The following is a 25,087-nucleotide window of genomic DNA, read 5'->3' on the forward strand; positions in this document are numbered from 1 at the left end:
ATGTGCTGGAGTCGGACCAAAAACAGTTTATTGCCAAAAAAACGGTCCGTGAAAGGCGGGAAGGAATTCCATTCATGAGCCGCTGATAACACCGATGGATACTCACAGGCATTCGTGCAGATTAATTTTGTCACATCCATTGTTAATTAGCAGAGATTGGGGAGAAACCGTGATTATCAAATGAGCTGAGTGTATTTCGCCGGGACTAATCCACGGCTTTCCTTGTTTATGGGATTTGATGAGGGAAGACAGCGGTGAGTCAGCTGGAGAGGTGAGAGGACAACTGGATTCACACGAGCAAACCGTCATGCAGGACAAGGCTGAAAGAGCTGAAACACAGATTAGACCGGTTTCAAACCTTACTGGGCTTTCTCATTAGCATTGACGCAGAAAAGTAGAACTGCATCACGTGAAGATGACATGACTGGGTGTTGAGCCAACAGTTTCCATCTGTACGTTTTGAGTCTCTTCGTACTCTTTATGCACCTCCTTTTTGTTTTTCGAGCTTGTCGTCATTTTGTAGTTCAACATTTGTAGTTTTCTTGGTCACGTTGCTGCATCTCCTCGTTCGTTTCCATCTGTTTTATTGGAATAAAATGTTCACAGCCACTTCAAACTGTATAGCTGTTAGTGCTTCTATCGGATCCCCTAGAAAAGGACTAACCTTTCAATGAATTCAAATACACTCAAAAAAGTGGGAATGAGCTCAATTAATATTTACAAAATAAATATGAGTAACCTTTACTTAAAAAATATATCTGAGTGCAGTTTGGTATATTATGTTGATTTAATGAAATTTGAATTATTAATCATTTGCATTTTACTTATTTTTGTTTGAATAATATCAGCCCAAAATCACTGAGTAGAATTTAATCATATTTTATCAGTAAAGTCAACAATGTCGAAAAATTAATAAATTCCACTCAATGGAAACTCTTTGGTTTTAAACCCGGTACACTTCCGCCCAACACTTCCGCCCAAGGGATTTGCGTCACACCAACGTTGATGTCTGCCACATCCGCCATCGATTGCCATCTGCTCAAGTTAAGAAGCTTTAATAACAACACTTTATATCTATGTTGTTCCAGCGGTTGAACATTGTTTTGTGGCAGTATATTAAGTTTAATTTAGCCTATATCTGAGGGTGACCAAACGTGCTCTTTTGCCCGGACATGTCCACATGTTACGTTCTGTCCGGAGCGCCCGGGTTGGTTTAATAATTTCATGAAAATGTCCTGTTTGCAATGCTTTTCGTGTTTTTCATTCCATTAAGTGTGTACATAAATTTACTGTGGCTCTGCACAGAATACTACGGCACTTTGTTCATTAACCTCCGAAAAGCCTGTCTGAATTTGTGTCGCGAGGGGTGGGCCGACACGTTTTTAAAACTTCTCCAGCCCTAAACGTGCGTTCACACCAAAAGCAAAACTATTTTTTCGCGCGACTGAATCCCATGAAAAGTCAACGTACGGACGCGTGTGGCTGCGATAGACGCCACATTTGTCCGGGCGGCGCGTTTATCTCCCGAATCCCCAGACTCTGCTTTCTTTACACGTGTCGATTGAGTTTGTAGCGAAATGCTACGTAGCGTTAGCAACCGAAAAACGCCGACCTGTTTAGAAATATGCGAGATGAAATGTGATAATTCGTAATTAATGTAGTGTTTGGGGCATGTCAATATTATATATTCTTGTAGCCCAGGTTCCGCTGTTTAATTTGATGTGTAGCATTTGGCATATTAATTAAAAATAGTTTCTTTTTCATAAGTGCGGAGTGCTAGGCTCAAATTGGGGACTTCAGGGCTGACAGGTCTTCTTTTTTTTTACTTTGTCTGACAGGACGTCTGATAATATGCTTTACGTGTCGTGCTCTTATTATGAACATTCCAGGGTTTTTCCTGGGTTAAAATGGGTCTTCTGTGCTCCCAAAAAATGTCTTGGCGCGTGCACCGTCTATTCGTACAGGTCGGGCTGTTGAGTGAGTGATCATCAGCTGTCCGCTCGGTCCATTCGCGCACCTCACAGTTGCGTATTGATCAGACAAGAAGACACGCGTATCAACTCCAGTGTTCCCCCTACTATTATAACAGGGTGAAATCTCCCCCCAAACAAATTCTCGACTCGCGAGACAGAGCGATGCGCGCGCCGGCATCGAAGCTCTGCCATGATGCGCGCACACGGGTGAGCACACACTCACTCACCCCCCCCCCCCCCCCCTGCCGGCGCGCGCCTCGCTCAGCGGTGATTATTATTTATTTTTTCCATCGCGGACTTTTTTTTGCCTTAGGCGCTCGGGATTTGTCATAGGCGCTCGGGAAAACGGCTTAGGCGCGCGCCCACATTTTCTCTACGTAGGAAAAACCCTGCATTCTTTAGATGGCAGACAAAAACGATCTACATTGAGATTGAAAAAGAACCAACACTAAAATCAAAGGTCCTCAAGTTTTACATGTCACTGTACATTATGTAATTATTAGCACTATTATTGCAGTCGGTTACTGTTTGTAAAGTTATACTCTGTACAAGTTAATAATAGTTTATTTTGTTTTAACTTTTTTCTTTTCTTATTACTTTAGGTTTTTTCCTATGGGATGGCAGTGTAAGATCTGCAAGTCTTTGTCTGCTACAAAAGGGAACCTACTAAAGCATTACAGACTACTGCACTCAACATTTGGTCATGCGCAATCTCAGCCATGTCTCTATGATGGTTGCCCTTGCACATTCAAAACTCAGTGCCCTTCGCACACATTTGTCCAGGTACCATGGCACTAAGGAAAGTCTACAGCCAAATATCATCTCCACTTTTAAGTGTTTAGTTTGTGATGATAGTTGGTCTACTGAGAAGGACTTCTTTCAGCATATTGGAAATCATCTGAAAGTCCATGAAACTGTCTTTTGTGTATTTGAAGGGTGCAGTTTTCAGACAAATATTTACAATACATTTCTGAAACACAAAAGCAGAAGACACCAACCCTATTGTTTGAGTGATTTTAAGCAAGCTGTGTATGAAAGACAATATAACCAGACAGCCGACCTCTCTGATTTACCAGAGGCCAGTGCTGATGAGGGAACTAGTTTAGATAGTGATCCCGAATGTGCATCAGACCTAGTTCTGAAAAGAATTGCCTTGCTTCTGCTGAAGCTAGAAAGCATATGCAGTGCATCTGTGAGGTGCATTGACGCCTTGGTTGAAGACCTCCACTTCATTTCATCTTCAGCATCTGTTGCCGTTGTTAGAAATACACTTGATTCAACATTGAGATTAAATAAGTGTACTGTAGACCAGGCATTCATAACTGACTTGGCAGAACAACTGTGCAACTTCCATACCATTAGTACAGCACTAGGGGCAGGTGGTCCTCTTAGTTCAGCTTTTAAGAGAAGAAGGTATTTTAAGGAGCATTTCCAGTGTGTTGACCCTGTTGAATATATTCTTGATTTTCATAAGAACAAAACCTTTCAGTATGTGCCCATTCTCAAAACTCTGCAGGAAATTTTAAAGAATAAAGACGTTGCAGAGGCAATCTTATCCAGGTGTTCAAACAGCACTGGATATATTAAGTCAATTTTTGATGGCAAATTTTACAAGCAAAATGATTTTTATTCTGGAGAGGAAACACGAATCTCAATAATCCTTTATGTAGATGATTTTGAGGTGTGTAACCCTCTAGGGACTTCAAGGAAAAAACATAAAATTACAGCCATTTATTGGATTTTGGCAAATTTGCCAATTGAATTGCAATCTGAATTAACGTCAATACAGCTAGCTTTACTTTGCAAAGCTGTTGATGTCAAACAGTTTGAATACAAAGTAGTTTTGGAACTACTCTTGAAAGATCTTGTCACTCTAGAAAAGGAAGGTGTTTTCATTCCCATTGCTGGAAAAAGTATTAAAGGGACAGTACACTGTCACAGCTGATAATCTCGGTGCACATTCGATCAGTGGACTAGTTGAAAGTTTTACAGGGCCATACACATGTAGGTTTTGTCTTGGACATTCTTCCAAGTACCAGACACATGAAGTGCGAGGTGGAACATTTCCACCCCGTACAAAGGAGGACCATAGTTTGCATTGTGGCAGCCAGCCACGGACGAGACCACGAGGGGAAGTAAGGGATGGGAAATACCGACTGTTCCCTGTACTTCCCCACTGCGGCCCAGAGAGGGAGCCAACGGAACACCGACAGCCAGACGACAAAAGTGAAAACACCTGGGGGTGATTGGAGGCACCAATCACCACCCGCGTGGCAGATAAAAGACAGGACAGAAGCCCACAAGAGGGAAGTGGGGAGACGCCCGATTGAACTAAAACCTCTGGTATTGGGAAATAAAAGACTTTGCATTTGATGGTAATTGGGTGTGGACAGTTTAATTATTATTTCTCAGTCACGGGCACCCGCCGGGCGGGTACATATGGTGGAGAATGCGGGTTTTTCTGACTGAAGATAATGATTAAACCCCAACTACAATGGAATCAAAGGATTTAACTGATTGCACAACTCGTGGCTAACAATCAACAGCTCATAGTTAACAATCAACAGCAGCAGCTGCTGGTGCAGCAGCAAACCACCGAGCTTCTGCGGACCCAACTCACGGGCCCAGGAGGAGCAGGCTGGCTATGAGAGGGACCGCCGGGTCCACCCCGCACGCTTCCTCACCAAGCAGACCCCCGCGGATGACATTGAGGTCTTCCTGCTAACCCTAGAGAGGATTAAAGCCAGGTTTTACTGGCCAGGCATAAAGAAAGCCGTAGAGTACTGCCGGAGCTGTCCCGAGTGCCAACAGGTGGCACCCAGACCCCATCACCGTCCCTTGCCTTAGTCGAATAGGGATGGACCTGGTCCCACTGCCAAAAGTGCCCGAGGACACCAATACATCCTAGTAGTCCTAGACTACGCCACCACCATGGCCTCCAAGGAATAGCTCATGAGCTAATGCTAATGTTTTCACGGGTAGGCATCCCTAACAGACCATGTCCCGAATCATGAAAGACCTATGCCGAGTCATGAACATTACCCAGTTGAGAACGTCAGTATACCACCCTCAGACTGACGGGCTGGTCAACCAGACCCTGAAACAGATGTTGAGGAAAGTTATCACGGAAGGTGGGATCAGCTCTTACCACACCTAATGTTTGCCATTCGTGAGGTGCCCCAGGCTTCCACAGGATTTTCTGGAGACAACCCAGAGGACTCCTAGACCTGGCCAAAGAAGCCTGGGAGCAACAACCTCACCCCATCGGACCCTGGTGGAACACGTGGAGGAGGTACAGGAGAGAATGGCCACAGAGAACACATGGAGGCCGCCCAGGCCGCCCAAGCCCGTGTCTACAACAGGAGCGCACAGCCCCGGTGTTCGCGCCGGAGACAGAGTGTTGGTGCTGGTGCCCACCTCGGGTGCAAGTTCCTGGCCAAATGGCACGTGATCGAAAAGGTGGGAGAGGTCAAGAAGGTATATCACATCAATTTGTTAAAATGCAGCTATCCGAGAGACAACGCCAGGACCTCCGAGAGCTGATCGACCGCCATAGAGATGTGTTCTCTGAAGCCGCCATACCAACCTTCTGGAACATCACATCAGGAAGAAGGTAAAGCTGAGGGAGAGAAGCCGTCAAGAGGTTAAACGATGTGACAGGACGGGATGATCGAAGGGTCCCATAGTGGGTGGAGTAGCCCCATTGTGCTGGTCCCCAAAACAGACCGTACCCTCAGGTTCTGTAATGATTTCGCAACTAAACCTGATATCCAAGTTCGACGCATACCCCATGCCTAGGGTGGACGAGTTGATCGGGACCAGCCGATATATCACCACCCTAGACCTGACCAAGGGTACTGGCAGGTACCCTGGAGAAGACCGCCTTCATCACCCCGACGGGTTGTTCCACTACCTAATGCTCCCGTTTGGCCTACATGGAGCCCGGCCACCTTCCAGAGGCTGATGGACTCCGGCCCCACCAGAAATATGCAGCAGCCTACATAGATGATATTGTCATCCATGGGGAGGAGTGGGGACCCATCTCCAGCAGGTCACCGCCGTGCTGAGAGCCCTGAGAGGGGCCGGGCTGACCGCCAACCCCAAGAAGTGTCGCCGATTACCTGGGGTTTACAATACAAACCCCAGGCAGGCAAGGTCCCCAAACCAAAAAGCAGGTGCGAACCTTCGTGGGCTCACCAGCTTGTCCCCATTTCTCCTCCTCGCAGCACCCTCACGGACCTCACCAGGAGCCGATCCTGTGGACAGAAGAGACGGAGAAGGCATTCCAAGAGCTCAAAGAGGCGCTCTGCTCAGGACCAGTGTTGGTGACCCCCGATTTCTCCAAACCCCTCATCGTCCAGACAGGAAACAGGGTGGGTGCCGTTCTATCACAGCTGCAAGAAGGGGAGGAACACCCCATTACGTATATCAGCAGAAAACTGCTACCCCGAGAACAAAACTACTCGACGATCGAGAAAGAATGTTTAGCCATTAAATGGGCGTTGGAAGAGTTAAAATATTATTTGTTGGGACGGCACTTCACCCTTGTCACGGACCACGCCCCTCTCGTCTGGATGTCAAGGAACAAAGAAACTAATGCCAGGGTCACTCGCTGGTTCCTGTCCCTTCAATCCTTTGCCTTCTCCGTCGTCCACAGGTCCGGGGCCGCGGATGCCATGTCCCGGAGAGACGCCTTGGGGGGATGGGCCGCCCCGCCCTCCCGGTTGGAGCTGAGGAGGGGGGTGTGTGGCAGCCAGCCACGGACGAGACCACGAGGGGAAGTAAGGGATGGGAAATACCGACTGTTCCCTGTACTTCCCCACTGCGGCCCAGAGAGGGAGCCAACGGAACACCGACAGCCAGACGACAAAAGTGAAAACACCTGGGGGTGATTGGAGGCACGGCAACCAATCACCAGCAGATAAAAGACAGGAGAGAAGCCCACAAGAGGGAAGTGGGGATACGCCCGATTGAACTAAAACCTCTGGTATTGGGAAATAAAAGACTTTGCATTTGATGGTAAATTGGGTGTGGACAGTTTAATTATTATTTCTCAGTCACGGGGCACCCGCCGGGTGCCACAGCATGTACAAACTGTTAAAGACAATCCCAGTTTAACGCATTTCTTTGGTGTGAAGCGGTCGTGTCCACTGACCGACAAATTGACTCACTTTCACTTTGTCTCTGGGTACCCACCAGATGTACTTCATGATGTTTTTGAAGGGATTGTTCCAAGGGAACTGGCATTGTGTATTCAGGTTTTCACTCGGAAGAAATACTTTAATTTGACTCAAATTAACGAGTTAATTAAATGTTTCCCCTATAAGGGCTCAGACAAAACTAATAGCCCTCAGGAAATCCCTCAAAGTTACATAACTCGCATATCCATCGGGGGAAATGCTCATGAAAACTGGGCCCTAATACGGTTGTTGCCACTCATTGTTGGTTCACTGATACCTGAGGGTGATTCTGCTTGGCAGGTTCTTTTGGCTTTAAAAGACATAGTTGAATTGGTGGTTGCTCCTGTTCATACACTTGAGACTATTGCATACCTTGACTTTAAAATATCTGAACATCGTAACAGACTTTTGTCAGTTTTTCCAGAAGAGAGACTGATACCAAAACACCATTTTTTGGAACACTACCCTACATTGATTGAAGAAAATGGGCCTCTGGTTGGTGTGTGGACAATGCGCTTCGAGGCAAAACACAGCTTTTTTAAGAAGGTTGTGAGGCACACTAACAATTTCAGGAATGTCTTGTTGACCCTTTCGACACGACACCAGATGATGATGGCATACCACCTGCAAACACATGGTGGAAAGCAGGCACTGTGTGTTACTAAAATATCTGAGGTGTCTTTAAATGTGCTGCATCCAGACATACAGGGACTCTTAAGAGAAACATCACCACTTCGGTCTGCTGTGCTGTTAGCCAAGACTGTCACCTGTTATGGAACAAGGTACAATGTTGGGATGATCCTGTCCTATGGTTCTACAGACGGACTTCCTGATTTTGCTGAGATTATTCAGATTGCTATTTTGGACAACTGTGTACACTTCATTGTACAGTTACTTGCTGCCTGGTATGAAGAGCATCGACGGTCTTTTCAGTTGGAGGACACTGGGAAAATGGGACTTTGGGAGCAGCAGAAACTTGGTGATGTCTACCCCTTGGCTGCATACAGTGTGGGAGGAAAACGCTTGGTTACACTCAAACGCCACATCTGTTGTTCGTTTTAGGTAAATGACATTATATTGAACCCTACATCTTCACATGCATCATGTTATCTGTATTCTGGTTCATGTAACTGGAATTTTAATTTCTTTTGAGCAATTTCATGACAGTTATGTTATATGTTAGGGCTTACATATACAGTATATTGTTATGATTCCATCAATGAGGTAATAATAATAATAATTAACTTGTTTGGTGTCAATACTTAATATATACAAATATATCTTAAAAAGTCTGTATAAATTGATGAATTAAAGTTAAATGATTTGGGCATATTAAATTAAAATTGTAATAGTTGAAAAACAAAGTGGTCCAACATGATAGCAGCATTAATTTACATTAGACACATAACTAATACAATACATGACAATACACAAAAAATTATCAGAGTTCTATTTACTGTTAATTATCAGTGATTTATGATATGATGACATAATTAGGAAATATAATATTTTGTAGAAAATTAAAGTGTATTTCAGTTGTCAGTAATATTATCTCTGAGTTTGTTTGTTTCTTTTTTTTCTTCTGGTGGAACGTCTATGCTCTTCATTGTAGTATTTACTGTATGTGTTGTCTAAGCGTCTGCTTCTGTCTGTTCATATTCTTATCAGGCTGGAGAGATGGAGAAAAAACTGCGAGTAATCATCAACGACCGGATTGAGAAGTTGGTCCTTCCATCAGGAATCCCATCGACTGTGGAGGAGCTGCAAACTATTCTGAAAGAGAACTTTGGAATTCTGGAGGAGTTCAGTCTTCAGTATTTGGACTCAGAATTTGAAGATTACTTCACACTGCATAAAACGGACCAAATTAAACACAAAGACACTGTAAAGGTCGTCTATGCTCCCAAGATTCTTCTTAATTTACAGCAAGTTGATGAAAGTGTGGACATTTCTTTTGGTCAACAGTCAGAATGTGACTCGGGATCTTATGCAGAGTCATCTGCATCAAATGTAGAGTCCTCTGCTTCTTATGCAGAGTCATCTGCATCAAATGTGGAGTCCTCTGCTGGAACATCATCTTCAACGGACACTATTATCTTGCCTAGACGGAGAAGCACCACTGAACGATGTCAGCCATGGCCAAAGCAGTTCCCCATTCCACAGTTTTCATATGAGACTGAGATGTACCTTGAAAGAGCCGATGAAGACTACAGAAAGAATGGAACACTTCTGACTGCCTCAAAGGTCAAGGCAGACATATTGGAGAAGCTGACAAACTATATATACATATACAGCTTATCCATCAAGTGCACAGATATGTGATGTTGCTGAGGCACTTGTAAAGAAATATCCTTGTCTGAAGGAACCTGGCTCCTTCTCAGGCTACTATGGCTGGCAACAAAGCCTCAAATACAAGATGGCAAATTATCGCACCAAACTCAGAGGCTACGGTGTTCCTGAGGTGATGTGCAATGCGTTGAAGCGCAAGAGCCCTGGAGACCAGAAATCTGCAAAGAACGTGAAAAAGCCTCGAAAGGCAGAAGTAAACTACCTCCCACCTTACCCAGCAGGAGAGGATGAGGAAAGTCAAGAACAGGACAGGATTCAATTGCTAACTGAAGTAAGGAAAAGAGACAACAAAAAACTGATCAAAGAAAAGATGGCCCAAACTTTTGCACACCGAAGAAATGAAATCGTTAACCAATCACCCGCCATAGAGGACATCAAAGCCAGGTGGCCAGCTCTATTTGAGGCATCTAATGTGAGTTACAAGTGTATGGTAATCAGAAACATTCCTTTGCAATTGTGAGGGGTCAGCAATTTTATACAAAATGTGTTAAGTCACTGTCATCTCATAAATGATGCTTCAGGTATTTTCAAATATAATTTACAGGTTACATCATTTGTCTTTTTAGATCCAGGATGAGTTTCTCAGAATTACAACAGTGCACCTGGAATCGAAGTTCATGTCCAAGCTGGATGAACACTCTCCCAGGCTTCTGAGCCTCTTCCACTCAAAGGGCGGGGCCATGGGATTGAGGTTACAGACTATCCTACTGAAGGTATCCTAAATTTGGCCATATTATGTTTATATTTACAGTGTTTCCCCTAGGTTTACAGCTTCAGGGGACGGGGACCCGACCGACCGACCGACCGACCGACACACCGACACAAACACTTAAAACATGTTTGTGTTCACATACCTGCAAACTCATGAGGGGTGAAAAAGGTGACCGGGGAGAGGCGGGGAGGGTGACTGACTTTTTGTTTTGCTCCATTCAGATGCACGCAGACACGCCGGCATCGGAGCTCTGCGGCGCAAAGACGGCGAACCGAGAAGTGTTACCGCGACACGTAGAGACAGAAATGACATGCTGTTGTGTAGATACGATCAATAACTGACGTTTAGTTTACTAAAAGAACAAAGATGTGCTCTTTAAGAAAGGGGACCTTAAATTCCTTCTGCTGTAATCTGGCGCTAAAGAGAAAATTACAGGGTGGCGGGCGGAGATTTTAGGGGGGCGGGCCGCCACCCTGGTAGAATGGTGGGGGAAACACTGATTTATATCTAAATTTATATTAAATCTGCAGGAGGAAATGTTAGCCTGTGACTGTCCATACAAATGTGTATTAAATAAGTGCATATCTTTTTAATTACATCAGTTTGTATGGCCACCGAATTGGACAATAATGTTCTCTATATATATTTTACATTACTCTGCTCTTACCAGTGTATTTTAAGTCTAAAGCCTCTTAGTGTTAAAAACTGCACCATGACCTTGAGTAATATATATTTGTTATTTCAGGCTCCTGGCAATCCGAACATCGACATAACCAGAGATGTTGTCATCCGGTGTCTGATGGTTTACCTTGGGGAATCTGATGATCAGCTCTTTAAAGAGTATGATGTAAGTTGAAATGCATATCTCTCTCTCTCTCAATCTCTATTTACTTAGGACCATCTCCTTTCGCTGTACAGTCTAAAATACAAAATGTTCTTGTTATTTTAGGATGCAGATCAAGACAGTGTGGCACAGGACCTTGCTGTACAAGGGATGACAATATACAGCACCCAGATGAATCTGTCAGAGGGAATAGAGGACATCGGAATTGTCATAGATGGATCAAAGGTCTTGACCGCTCTGGGTAACTTCCCAAGGGCTTGTGCCATGCTAATTGGTTTGACGTATGCAGTCAATCTTGCCTATCCCAAGAAGCTCAGGTACACCTTTGAAGCCTTTCAGAAACTCTTCCTCGAGCTGGACTGTTCAAAGCTTTCCCCGAAAGTGAACAGCCTCAAGAGCAAGCTATTGGCTTAAGAAAGGTCTGAGTGCTCATTTATAACTGTTGTTCAGAAATAATGTGTGATGTTCTGCTTTAAAAAAAAGAAGAAGTAACAAGTTTATTTTGATGCTGCTGCATTATAACCGTTGTTGTTGTTGATGTTGATGTTTCACAGATTGTTAGTGTTTATAGTCTCATGTTTTAAAATATGTGTACAAGTTTCACAAATAAATGTTTAACTGCTGTTGTCCTAAATGTGGTAATTTGTTAACTGTTCCTCAGTACATTCTTGCAAAAAGAAGGCATGATATTAAGTAGATTCTACATTAAAAAAATATGCGAACAAAGTGACAATCAATAACATTACATAGATTTTAAGTCATGTGGTACCAATTATAAGTTGATTTGCAAAATGTATTTATGTAAAGATAAATAACAATTTCAGTTTAAATGTGTTGAATTAAGTAACATTCTTCCAAGTTGAGTTGTTGTAACTTATTTTATTTATTGAATCCAAATCAGTATTATCCAGATATTTAGTAAATGGAAATCAATTTCATCCACATAATTAGTAAATCTAAATTACTTTTTCACAGCTATTTGGTATATCTAAATTACTTTTTTTTGAAAACCTAGTAAATATTAATCATTTTCACCAATAAAATTAGTAAATATAAATTGGTATTATCAGGATATTTAGTAAATGGAAATCAATTTCATCCACATAATTAGTAAATCTAAATTACTTTTTCACAGCTATTTGGTATATCTAAATTACTTTTTTTTGAAAACCTAGTAAATATTAATCATTTTCACCAATAAAATTAGTAAATATAAATTGGTATTATCAGGATATTTAGTAAATGGAAATCAATTTCATCCACATAATTAGTAAATCTAAATTACTTTTTCACAGCTATTTGGTATATCTAAATTACTTTCTTTTGAATACCTAGTAAATATTAATCATTTCCCCTGTATAATTGATTTGGATTTACTCAACATTTGCCATATTATTAGTAAATCCAACATATTTGTATTATATATTTTGTTTAAATTTGCTTAATTAAATCAATAGTTTTTAATCAAAGATGAAGTATTAAATTCTATTCAATTATATTAATTGTCACTTTGTTGCCTTAATTTTATTGAGTAGACAATGGTCAAACTTTTCTGAGTGTAGAACCTCTGAGCTCAGGGGGCTCCCGGGAAGGTTTCCCATAGAGACCCATTCAGTAATTCATCCAGAGGGTCATCGTTTCAGGATCATGAGTAGAAAACAGACAATTTCATCAAAATCTGGCGAGTCCGTTTTTTATGAAATTCTTGGTCTCCACCAAATTGTTGGATGGAATAACAAAGAAATGGACAGATTTAATGATTGACAGATCAGCTGACATAATTATAAAGTCTCCTGATGCATGATACAGGCTGCTTTGTGGAAATGTTGAATGAGCACTAATTCGCTTTAGGTTTTAGTGATATTTAGAAAAAAAACTTGTAATCACTCAAGTTTAATAATGTTTGACTGACATGTATGACAACCCGTTGACAACTCCCAACACACGTCAAGTACTGCAGCTTGTTCAGGGCTCTTGTTTGGACCCAAACCCCAATCTTCTCCTCTGCCCAGGGGCGTCTGTATAATTAAAAGAAAAGGGGGGCTAAGCCCCAAGGGGAGCGGTATGCCTGGTTATGTTTGGGGCCCCGGATATCAATTGTTAGTGATATGTTATGCTCATTTGGACACCATCACTGAACTAAAGATGAACTAGTTCAATGTCAAATATACCATCCAATGGAAAAAAATTATATATATATATATATATATATTAATGCAAAGAATAGAGAGATGTCGATAGTTATTTATTGTATTTTTAATTTGCTCGTTCGCACTCTCGCTCACTGGAGAGTTTCCATTTTAATTTGCCTCAAGTAAAGCTAAATGTAAGCAGGTAACAATCATCAACAACTTCCAAGAACCACATTCTGTCACTCCCTGGACTTACAGGTAACTCTTTGTATCATTGAGCTGAGCAGCCTCCCCAAGGTCCTAGTGCCCTGGGTGCGCCTCTAAAATAGGCCTAACGACGCCTCTGCCTATAACCAAGTACTTTTGTCAACATGTAAAAATGTGAATGTAAACGAGTGGAAAATGTTTGTTTCCTATGAAGATGGAAGTTCATTTTAAAAAGACATCTTGAATGTAAACAATAGAAATGGACACGCTGTCCCTGACTCATCTAAAACTGACTCTAGGGGGTTACGTCGAGCGTTACTGACCAGACGTCGACCATGTGACGAGTTGGTAGTGAGAATGTTTTGCATGGGCAACGACCCTTATTATCCACATGCACTCGACTTCCTCCTCCCTGGCCCTAGCTATACAAAATAAACTGCATTGAATGTGCATTACTCCGTCCAGTGTTGAAACGGACATACTCGGACAGTGCGTGTCCGAGCGCTTCTCCGTACCGTTTCGTTTGGGGCCGTCCTCCTCCATCTGCTGCTGCATCCGGATTCGGGGAAGGGGAGGAGGAGGAGGGTGGGGGTGTCACCCCGTCACAGCCGAGCCGCTTGACTGGCTTCCCTTCGCTGACGGACGGTCCCGCAGCAGTGCAGATGGCGCCCCGCATCGCTGGCAAGCGACGGCACTTGTACTCCGAATGCGTTGTCGAGCGGTGTGTTTGAGCGCGTCGAGCATTAATTTAATCTCGCCTTAACTTTGGAGAGTGAACGTTTTCATGTTCAGCCTGTTTAATGTTCAAGCTGAGGAGGCTTTGATTCAGCAGCCATGCAAACAAGTTGTGCATAAATCACAAAATACTTTTAACTGGAGTCTTTCGTGTCATTGTATTGGCTCGGAGTTGCTGACGTTCCTAAAAACAGACCTGACGGGAGTACCGACAATATTAATTGCTGCCTTACCGAGAGTTAAATAAGGAAATTAGTTTCAGAGTCTTAACTGATGGTTCTAGCTGTTTCTGAGGATTTATGCACATCAAGGTTTTTTAACGGCGAATAAATTAAGGCTGTGAAACAAGCAATCCAGTAAACTGATTGTTTTACACACAATTCCCAAAGCAAAGAATGAACTTGGATGCTTGAATTTTCAGTTTTATCCATTTTGTTCAAGATAGTGAAACGACATGACGCCTTAAAAGCCCCAAAAAAGAGAAAGCAGCCACAATATAAATCATGTTAAATCAGTGTTTTAACATTTTAGAAGCAAGATGAAACTAATGAACTGCTTGAGAAACTTTTAGTTACATTAATAAAGTAGAAGTAAAGTAGCAGAAAAAAAATAACACTGGTGTTTGCTACTCATTCATGTCGGTTTCAGGCTCAATCAATAATTCTAACGGCTTACATTATTGGTGCTCTCAGAAAAATACACTTATTTGACAAAGATGCTATTTGCTTTAGTGTATTTCACCTTTTTAGAATTGCAGAGATTATATTTGCCTACTTTGTGCCTGTTTTGTTCACAAACAAATGGTATCACCTTTCAGCATGCTACTTCTGAATATCTCTGGGTAAAAGTGAGGAGATGTGCAAAAAAAACAACTAAATAAATGAAAAGTCACACCACAAAAACTGTTGGTATTTTTTTGTTGAATGTCCCGACCTGCAGCAAACGAGGTAGCGCATACAGCTTATTAGTGACACTCTAAAAAACTATTTGCAACACAGCGTTGCTCTTTGGAGAAGAAAAAAAAGAAAAGGAACCAGAATGCAGAAACATACATAGTAACAGAGGATTGTAAGAGCAAGAAGAAAATATTCTCCTCTTTTTGTTGTAATCTCCTCCAGCTCAGCTTGGCAGATAATAGGTTTCTTGGGATAAGAGTGAGGAACAGGGGGACGCTAATGCATTCTTGTCTGTGTCACATCTGCTGAGGAGCTCTCCACACGCCGACTATTTACAGGAGCCTGATAAAGGGCTACAATACGCTCTCACATTAATTGTTAATGCCGTCAGATGCCAGTTCTGCCTCCCGGTGTCAGGGACTCTGTATATTGCTCGTTTGAAAGAGGGAAATACAGTATTCTCTACCTGATGCTATCTTTTTTCTTAAGACATTCAGATTTCTAAATAGCTCATTCAAAATCCCGGGTAGTTGTGTGTTAACCTCTAGCAGGGCAGCATCCCTCCTGCCCAGTGACGTTCCTGCATGTCAGTGAGGGTGTAACATCAGGAACATGGCAAAATGGCTTCATGCAGACCAGGCAAGAAACACAAGCTGTCAGATGCTCAGAGAGATTATAAACCAATCAGTTTGATTTTAAATAGATTCAATTGTACATCTTAAACACTTTATTTGGATAGTACATCCTAAAAGTGAGCACACTTTATATATTAGTAATCATCATTGTACAGAACAAGTGTGATGGTGCATAACCAAGACGAGCACAGGAGTTGAAGCGGGACGTGCGTAAACCTTGAGATACGTCTGCAATGGGCAGTGTGGATCATAGTTTGCTGATCATCATCTCTTTTTTTCTTTTTCTGTATACATTTGCCAATTTTGGGGTTTAAATGTCTGACAAAAACAGAAATCCTTGAAATAACTGACCTACGTGGTGGGGCAACGTATCTCGATACAGTTTGTATGTTACCTTACGAAGGCTACTGAAGTACAAACGTTACGTGAGAAGACAACATTAACTTTAATTTATAATTATGACAGAATAAATGTCTTCTGAGGTTAAGTGTTCCTATGAATGGACCGGATGGACAACCTGAAAACATAAATCCTCAGGCCCCCCCCGGCTATCTGCCTCCATCATGGAAGCATCGAACCTCGGGTTCAGGCAACACAATCATGTTACGTTAAATAATGAAATATTATATTCACATAAGGTTAAAGTATTTAACGGTTAAAAAAAAAAGAAATGGTTGCACAACTTATTAGGTAGTTTTAGAATATTTTAAAATACATTTTGTCTCAATATAACTGTTTGTTACATACATTTGTTATGTAGTCTCCATCATTAAAACAACTCAATGTGAATGTTAGTTATTGCTGATTTTCAGGTGGAAGCTTAGCTCCTCCCATCAGTGTATGAATGGGTGTAAATCAGTGAATGATGTCATGTCGTGTTAATGCTCTTTGAGCGGTTGGCTGTAGCTCATGGGGACGAGCGGTCGTCCCGCAGCCACAAGGTTCCCGGTTCCATCCCCGCTCTCCTCCTAAAGTCCTTGAGCAAGACACCGAACCCTTCACACGTCCATTTGTTGTGCTGCCATGTCATTTTAACTTCAAATGTCGGGATACACTTTTGTGTTTCTGTGAGATCGAGCTGACATCGTCTGATTGTGTGGCTGCTGGTTCTTCTCACTCTGTCGGACTTCTTTCATCTTTAATCCAGTGAAAGTTTGTGTTTTTATTTTGACATATTTATTTCAAAGAATCTGTCAAAATCACTTCCAGAGGAGGTCAGAGCAGGAACAGTGTTGGTATAATTCATGATGTTTAATCCAATACATTTACTCATGTATGAATCCTACAATTGTTCTGACTTCACACTAAGATATTGTTCTTGTGTTTAGGAATCCAAGATTATGAGGTGTCGTAAAGGGCAACATGTTAAAAGCCAGTTCCCCACATCTCTGAATCTGAAGTACATCCATGCAGTACACAAGGCTGGTCGCTGCTGCCATGACCTCGTTCTCTTTGTCAGTTTACTTGCTTGATCTCCACTAAATATTATCCTCCTTAACCTTTTGACCTTGTGCAAAGGACCCACAAATGGAGACAATTGAGCAGTCTGGAACAATTCAAAGAATATTGACACGATGGAGACGCACGAGCTGCCAGGAACAGATCAAGATATTCAAAAGGAGAATCATCGGTTCATGGATGTAGGCAGGCAGGTTACCCCCTAAAATGTTCTGAACACATTCCGTTTTATTCTTTTTAAGACAGTTTTTTAATTTATTTTAATTTTGCTATGTCTGCACTTTATGTTGCTGTGGAACTAATATAGGATTATCTTATTTCTTAATGTATCATATATATATGAATATGTATATATTTTCTTCTTTTTTTATGCAATAAAAAATAAATATACAAATTAATAAAATATATAAGCATGCAGAAAACTACGCCACCTCCAGTTCATGGCAAGGTAGGTTTTCTTCTTAATTTATACCAATCCCCCAATGTCCAATAACTCAAACATAAATGAAGAACCCTTTTAATATCCCAAAGAACCATATGACAAGTATGTAGAACCTTCCGATAGATAAAATGGTTCTTCGTATAACCACGACGCCTTTTAAAGAACCGTTTAACAACCACTTAAGAACCATTATTTGTCTGTGTGGAGGGTTTGGGTTTCAGGGTCTGTGTCAGGTACATTGGACTGATGGACATTTATGGGTCCGTTAACACTGAGCGTTAAATTAGTGTTTTTGCAGTCAGTATATATTAAATACAAAGAATTGGACTAATTTGCATATTGTTTTTAAGAAACTCGCAATCACTTTTTAATGAACTAAATACGTGCTTTATGTTTTTATGTGCTATCTTCATAATGAATATTGTGCAGTCGCATACACATCTCATAGCGATAGTAGGCCGGGACACAAATAGAGTGAAAGAAGATGGTAATATAAAGGTGATTTTGTATCTCAGCTCTTGCTCCGGTGAACCTTTGGACAGGATATTACTTTTCAGCTGCTTAGAAATATACATTTCCTTTTTCTCGAGCTTCCCTAGAGATTGGAGATTCCACAGCTCCTTATCTCACCGACACAGAATTAGATTTTCCTTCATCCACGATGGACTCAGAAGTCTCTCTTGCTCTCCTTCACACACGGTTAGCGGTTTATTATGCCTTATTGCTTTAGAATTGTGGTTGCAAATGAAGGCCAAAATCTGCTCTTTCACATATTCAAAAATGAAAAGCGTTCACCTTGTTGGGTCATTAGCAGAGAATCCCCCCCCGTGAGTCGGTGACTTACGGAGACCAGAGGGCCTTCAGGATCAGCATGCTCAGGACTTCCACCACGCAGCAGCACGAGTGACATCACAACCTGAGGTTTTGTGACAGACTATAGTTCACACCACACTCAGACTTTAGTATTTAATAGAATTACTGAATGGGTAGGATGATACCTTCTATTTTACACCAGAGACACGGTTGGCATGTCTTCAGGGAATAATCTCCTGTTCTATCTTTCAGTCGTGCTTGTTCGTAGAACTGATGCCAATTACTGCTTTTAAATATACAATTAAGGAAATGGAGACTGGGTTCCCAAAAAAGTCAATGTTTTGTTGAAATTAACTCTTATGTCACCGTCTCTTGACCTTTAGTTTCTTTTAACTCGACATTTTTTTATCTCAATGGGATTCACCTGGTTAAATAAAGGTTTAAAATGAAAAAAAGGTAGCATGGAGCAAATTTTTCAAAAAGGCTACTTTTCTCTTTTTTAAGTAACACGCGACATGTATTCTGTGATTTAGTAAATCTTTCGTCACTTTTATTGTTGCTTCCATTTGAAGGAGATTTAAATGATGTAACCCAATTAACCTGTGAATCCCTCGTCAGTAAACGTTTGCTGTTCTTCTGAGCTTCATTTAAAACAGACTGACAATGTGGGCCTGAGGCATGTCTCATTATTTCAGCTAAATATATATATACACTACCGTTCAAAAGTTTGGGGTCACTTAGAAATGTCTTTGTTTTTCAAAGAAAAGCACTGTTTTTTCAATAAAGATAACAGTAAATTAATCAAAAATACACTCTATACATTGTTAATGTGGTAAATTAATATTCAAGGTCGAAGTGTCTGGTTTCTAATGAAATATCTCCATAGGTGTATAGAGGCCCATTTCCATCAACTATCACTCCAGTGTTCTAATGGTACATTGTGTTTGCTAATCGCCTGAGAAGACTAATGTCTGATTAGAAAACCCTTGTGCAATTATGTTAGCACAGCTGAAAACAGTTATGCTGGTGATATAAGCTATACAACTGGCTTTCCTTTGAGCTTGAAGTTTGTAGAACAAAATTAATACTTCAAATATTAATCATTATTTCTAACCTTGTCAATGTCTTAACTACATTTTATATTCATTTGATAAATATAAGTGTGATTTTTCATGGAAGACACGAAATTGTCTGGGTGACCCCAAACTTTTGAACGGTAGTGTATAATATAAAAATATATGAAACAATCCACAAGGAATCTTGAAATCCTGCTGAAATCGGCATCCTAACCCACTTTGACGGGACCACTTTGTTGGGTGGGACCGTGTTCCAGTTGCTAGCCATGTTCACGCTATTAGCTGTTAGCCGCGAGCTCGGACATCTCCATGTTCAGAGTTTGCGTGCAGGCAGTCGATCCCGGCTGTATGAGCTGCAGCTGCTCCAGATGTGGTCCAATCACACTTCATGTTTATTAAAGAACTCCTGAGGCGATTGGCTGCAAGTAAAATACATACGTGAGGGGAGATTCTTTCATTGGCCGTTCGCTCCTTCCATCATCCACCGTCGCTGGAACGTCGGCACGGTTTACTCTACGGTTCCCTGCCAAGTCAGACCTCCTGGCAAACATTGTTAAGGCTTGCTTTCAATCTTATCAGCTGGAATCTTAACAGTTAGTGGTAATTGGACAATGTGTCAACACTGATACAGTAATGGATTATTGATTTTAACATTACACTGAGATAAAGGGGTCGCCCCTTCAGAGCACCAGTGTGCTCAGTGAATGATACTGCAGTCTGCCAATAAGGCTCTGGAATATCTGATGATCAAGGTTGACATTTTTGATTGAAGGTGGTGCTGGAGGAAAGATTATTGAGTCTCCAAAAGGAAGAGATTGGATTTGCATTCTGACTATACAAAAGAACCAAACACATTTAAAGAGTTTGAAGCAGTGATTAGCCGGTCGGTTCATTCCCTGCACCTGCCCTCAGCCACTCTAGTCTCATTATTGTCTCATGTCATACACATGTTTTCCCCCCTATATATTGTGCCACTCTTTCCCTTGTCTGTTGCTGGATTGTTGTCTTTTTTCCGTCGTGCGTTTATCTGATCCTGCCTGTTTCGACCCTGCCTGCCCTGAACCCCGATTCTCTGCCTGCCCCTTTTTGGTCTTTGTTGTTTTCTGTGTGGAAACGTTTGCCTCAATAAAGAGCGCCTTTTTTTGTGTTAATCTACAGTCCTCAATTCCTCTGCGCATGAGCTCCTGCACCTCGCTGCCTGTGACGTAGCCCTGACAGAGTCCTCCCTGAAGTAAACAGTCCTACTCAGAAATTCAATTCAATTCAATTCAGTTTATTTGTATAGCCCAATTTCACAAATTACAAATTTGTCTCGGAGTGCTTTACAATCTGTACACATAGACATCCCTGCCCCAAAACCTCACATCGGACCAGGAAAAACTCCCAAATAACCCTTCAGGGGAAAAAGGAAGAAACCTGCAGGAGAGCAACAGAGGAGGATCCCTCTCCTAGGATGGACAGATGCAATAGATGTAATGTGTACAGAAGGACAGATTTAGAGTTAAAATACATTCAATGAATATGAATAGTTCCCATTCTTCAAGGTAGTTTCTCTACCTCCTGTAAAACAAATAGTTCCTCCTGGAACTATTCCAGGAGGAACTATTTTGACTATGCCCTCTATCAATACATTCCATTCCCACTTGAATCATCCTACAGTTATAATAAACAAACAGTGACTTCCTTCTCCGTTTAAAAAAAATACATTGTTCATAATATCCCTTTTTAATGATCATATCCTTATGTTTTGTAATTTAAACAGACATTCTTTATATACATGTGCAAGTCAAAATGAAACTTTACTCTACAAGTTTAAGTAATACACAGCACACATTTTGAATTTAATTTGTTTTTGCTACTTCATGTAATCCTTGTGAGAAAATGCTTGACACGATAAGGCTCTAATTTACTTATGCTGAGTACTATCAATAATCATGGTAACCATTGGTGCATAAACATGAGCTCAACTCACGCTCTATTTCCTCTCGGATGCCAGTGCCTTCAGGCTCACGAGGCAGAGATGATTGACTGATAACGGCGCAAAATGAATAGTTTGTTATTTTCAAAAATTCTGCTGAATCAGCAAAAAGGGGACTTTAACCTCGTCTCTCTGCCGTTCAGCACTACTTTTACATTATTTCTTCTTTTGTTCGTCCATCTTGTTCTCCACCAATGTGTCTCCAAATGTCAGCAGGGGCGAAATTCGAGATAAAGTCATAATGGACCCAACACAATTGGCTCGGAGAGACGAGGCTGACGGCTGTAATACCCAAACCGCAGTCAGCCACACAGATCCTGGTTGTGATTCTACCAAACGCAAAAGCTGCCACAATGGGGTCTCTCAGTTTGTGTGTTTAGGTACATGAACACATTATTTGGGGATGAAATGAGAAATTAAGCCACACCCTAGAGCAGTGGTTCTCAAACTGTGGGGCGCAAGGGGAAAGACCTTTATTGAGAACTTTACATATCACAAAAGTACACAGTACGCAGAGATACAACTAAGTCATTAATAAATACACGGCAAAATGCCTGTACTTTCGTGTAAATGTTTACGTCACTCCATTAACAGATAGATAGTGTAAGGTATCCTCAAAACTGGGCACTCTGCAGATGGTGGAGAAACAGGCTTCCGGACACGCATGGATTAAGTTATCAACATTTAATGGCAAGAAAAGTGAATCAAACATCCACCGCGCTCTCCCTCGTGTCCAGGCTGCTGCAGGCTGCCGGCACCTTCCGGACTCACAACCTTCCCTTCGGGGCTTACCTGAGAAAAAGAAAGATCCCTCTACAAACACGCAGTCATATACTCTTCCTGTTTCCGGTCTAACGTCACTTCCGGTTCCAGTCGCTTTCACAATAAGATTCCCGTCTTGTAAAGTCACCTTCACAATAAAAGTCTCTTGTAATTGTGAGTCACTTCACGGATTTCAACCGGCTTCGTCAATGTATTATACTAACATACAGTCACTCTCATGCAACATACATTAATTCTTGCCATTTACATTTGCATAGAGTAAACATTACCCCTATGCTTCATAATACATTAATAACAATATCAATATTCTCCTTAATATTGTCTATTATAATATCTTTCTATATGTATTAATTTAAACCATAAGACCTCTGCAGATGTTATCAAAATAAACTATTACAACTTAACAATAGATAGATAGATAGATATATACTTTATTAATCCCCAAGGGGAAATTTGTCGTGACAGTAGCAGCAACACACAAGAATAAAAAACAAAACGCAAAATATAAGAAACAGGGATGAAAGATATAGAAGTATACAAGTAAGATAAAAGTAAAATACAAAACAAAATATATATGTAAATATACAACACACATGCATACACAACACACAACAACACTGACAAATCAAATACAAAAATATTAAATATAGACAGAGTGCAAAAAGCAAAGTGTGTGTATGAGTGCAGAGCAAATGAAATGAAGTGTGTGTATGTGTGTAGTGCAAACAAATGAGATGTGTGAAGTGCAGATCAACATAGTGTAAGTATTCAGTGATTGCACTATGATCTGGCAAGAGGTGATTTGTTATAGAGCCTCATAGCCGTCGGCAGGAATGTTCTCCTGTATCTGTCCTTGTGGCAGCGGAGCGTGAGGAGACGTTTGGAGAAAGTACTCCTCTGTCCCTGTAGGAGGTGGTGGAGAGGGTGGTCCGGGTTGTCCAATATGGACACAAGTTTCTTCAACGTCCTCCTCTCCACCACCTGTTCCAGGTGCTCCAGCTGGCAGCCGATGATGGAGCCAGCCTTCCTAACCAGTTTGTTGAGACGGCTGGTGTCACGGCTCCGATGCTGCTCCCCCAGCAGACAATGGCAAAGTGCAGTACACTGGCGACAACCGACTGGTAGAATAACTCCAACATCTTGCTGCACACGTTGAAGGATCGAAGCTTTCTCAGGAAAAAGAGTCGACTCATCCCTTCTTGTACACAGCGTTGATGTTGGCCTTCCAGTTCAGTCGGCTGTCGATGGAGACGCCCAGGTACTTGTACTCCTCCACCATGTCCACGTCCACTCCCAGGACACTCAGAGGTGTAGGAGCTGTCGCCTTCCTCCTGAAGTCCACCACCATCTCTCTGGTCTTGGCCACGTTCAGCCGCAGGTGGTTCTCATCGCCCACTTTACAAAGTCGCCCACCACTGCCCTGTACTCCTCCTCCCGTCCATCCCTAATACACCCGACCACTGCAGAGTCATCAGAGTACTTCTGCAGATGGCATGACTCCGTGTTGTACTGGAAGTCACTGGTGTACAGGGTGAAGAGGAAGGAGACAGAACAGTTCCTGTGGGCTCAACATCACTGACCACCGTTCCAGACAGCACACGGCCCATTCTGACAAACTGTGGTCTGCCTGTGAGGTAGTCAGTGATCCAGGAGATGGTGGACGCGTCCACACCGGCCACCCGCAGCTTCTCACTCAGCAGCAGTGGCTGGATGGTGTTAAATGCACTGGAGAAGTCAAAGAAAGTGACTCTCACAGAGACACCGGTTCCATCCAGGTGCGACTGAGCTCGTTGCAGCAGGTAGATGATGGCGTCGTCCACAGGTTACGGTTGCAAATGCGCGAAGGCCAAGATTATTGGTGACTTGTGTCTCGGGTTGAGCCTGTAGACCAATCAGAGGGTGTGTGCCTAAAATAAGTCTAACATCAGCCCCAATGGTCTGTCGGCTTATTGAGGAAACTGCTGGGCTCTCATTTATAAGCATTGCATACGCACAAGACGTGGCCTGATAGAGACATATATCTCTAGTTGGGATCTAAAAGCAAACCTGACGGGAGAAGTTCCCTCTTCAGGTTAGCTCTGGATGAGCTGTAGCAGGGTTGCCAGGTCTGTGTGACAAAACCAGCCCAATGGCCAATAAAACCAGCCCAATATCAGAACTCAAAATATGCCCGTGCCAAACCATATACACTGCTTTTAAAGTCCAACAGCATTGCTATCATTGCCAAATGTATTGTAATATCTACAAAGTAACAACATATGTTTAGTATGCCAGCATTAAAAGCAGTTTTCCCGAAACAGTTATTTCACCTAGGTCCTAAAATGGCCTTGTGTAATTAGATACAGTATGTGGGCGTGTCCTATGTCCATGTGTGTAGGTGCTGATCTGGAGTCAGTTTGGTAGGATTTGGGTATAAATAAATTTCATTTAAAATATGGATTTTTATTTAAAGATATTCATATAATTTGCATGCAAAATAGGTCAACCCGAACCAGCAGACAAACAATTCAACCCGCGGCAACACTTCAGAAGTAGCCCAATTCCGCGTGAAAACTGCGGGAAAACCGCGGACCTGGCAACACTGAGCTGTAGGCTTGCAGATCACCTGATCTGAAGGCGGTGTCGCGGGCCTTCGGTAGTAGGCGGACCTCACTGCTCATCCGTGGCTTCTGATTCGGGAACGTCTGTCCTGCTCGTCTTTGGGCGATTTGAACCGAACAAGGATGAAATGATGTATGGTTTAGGATAAACGGAACCAACTGGAGGTGCGATCGCTCACTAAGATGCTCAGCTTGCATATATATATATAGTGTGTGTGTTATCCTCTCAGCCACAGACTGGAACTGCAGCACTGTGTCTGAAGCTTTATTGAGG

The 25,087-nt window shown here is 42.0% G+C and overlaps 1 protein-coding gene across 1 annotated transcript in view; it reads left to right on the top strand.

Annotated features, from left to right (window-relative positions):
• The first annotated feature begins 9,489 nt into the window (after window positions 1–9,489).
• Window positions 9,490–25,087, top strand: part of LOC130206680 (uncharacterized) — a 39,079-nt gene continuing 23,481 nt past the window's right edge. The window contains exons 1-4 of the mRNA XM_056434751.1: window positions 9,490–9,914; window positions 10,069–10,215; window positions 10,960–11,061; window positions 11,164–11,299. Of these exons, the coding sequence (XP_056290726.1) occupies window positions 9,570–9,914; window positions 10,069–10,215; window positions 10,960–11,061; window positions 11,164–11,299 (730 nt within the window). The 5' untranslated portion in view covers window positions 9,490–9,569. The remainder of the gene's footprint in view (window positions 9,915–10,068; window positions 10,216–10,959; window positions 11,062–11,163; window positions 11,300–25,087) is intronic.

The sequence above is a fragment of the Pseudoliparis swirei genome, chromosome 16 (assembly GCF_029220125.1).
Source record: "Pseudoliparis swirei isolate HS2019 ecotype Mariana Trench chromosome 16, NWPU_hadal_v1, whole genome shotgun sequence".
Lineage (NCBI taxonomy): Eukaryota > Metazoa > Chordata > Actinopteri > Perciformes > Liparidae > Pseudoliparis > Pseudoliparis swirei.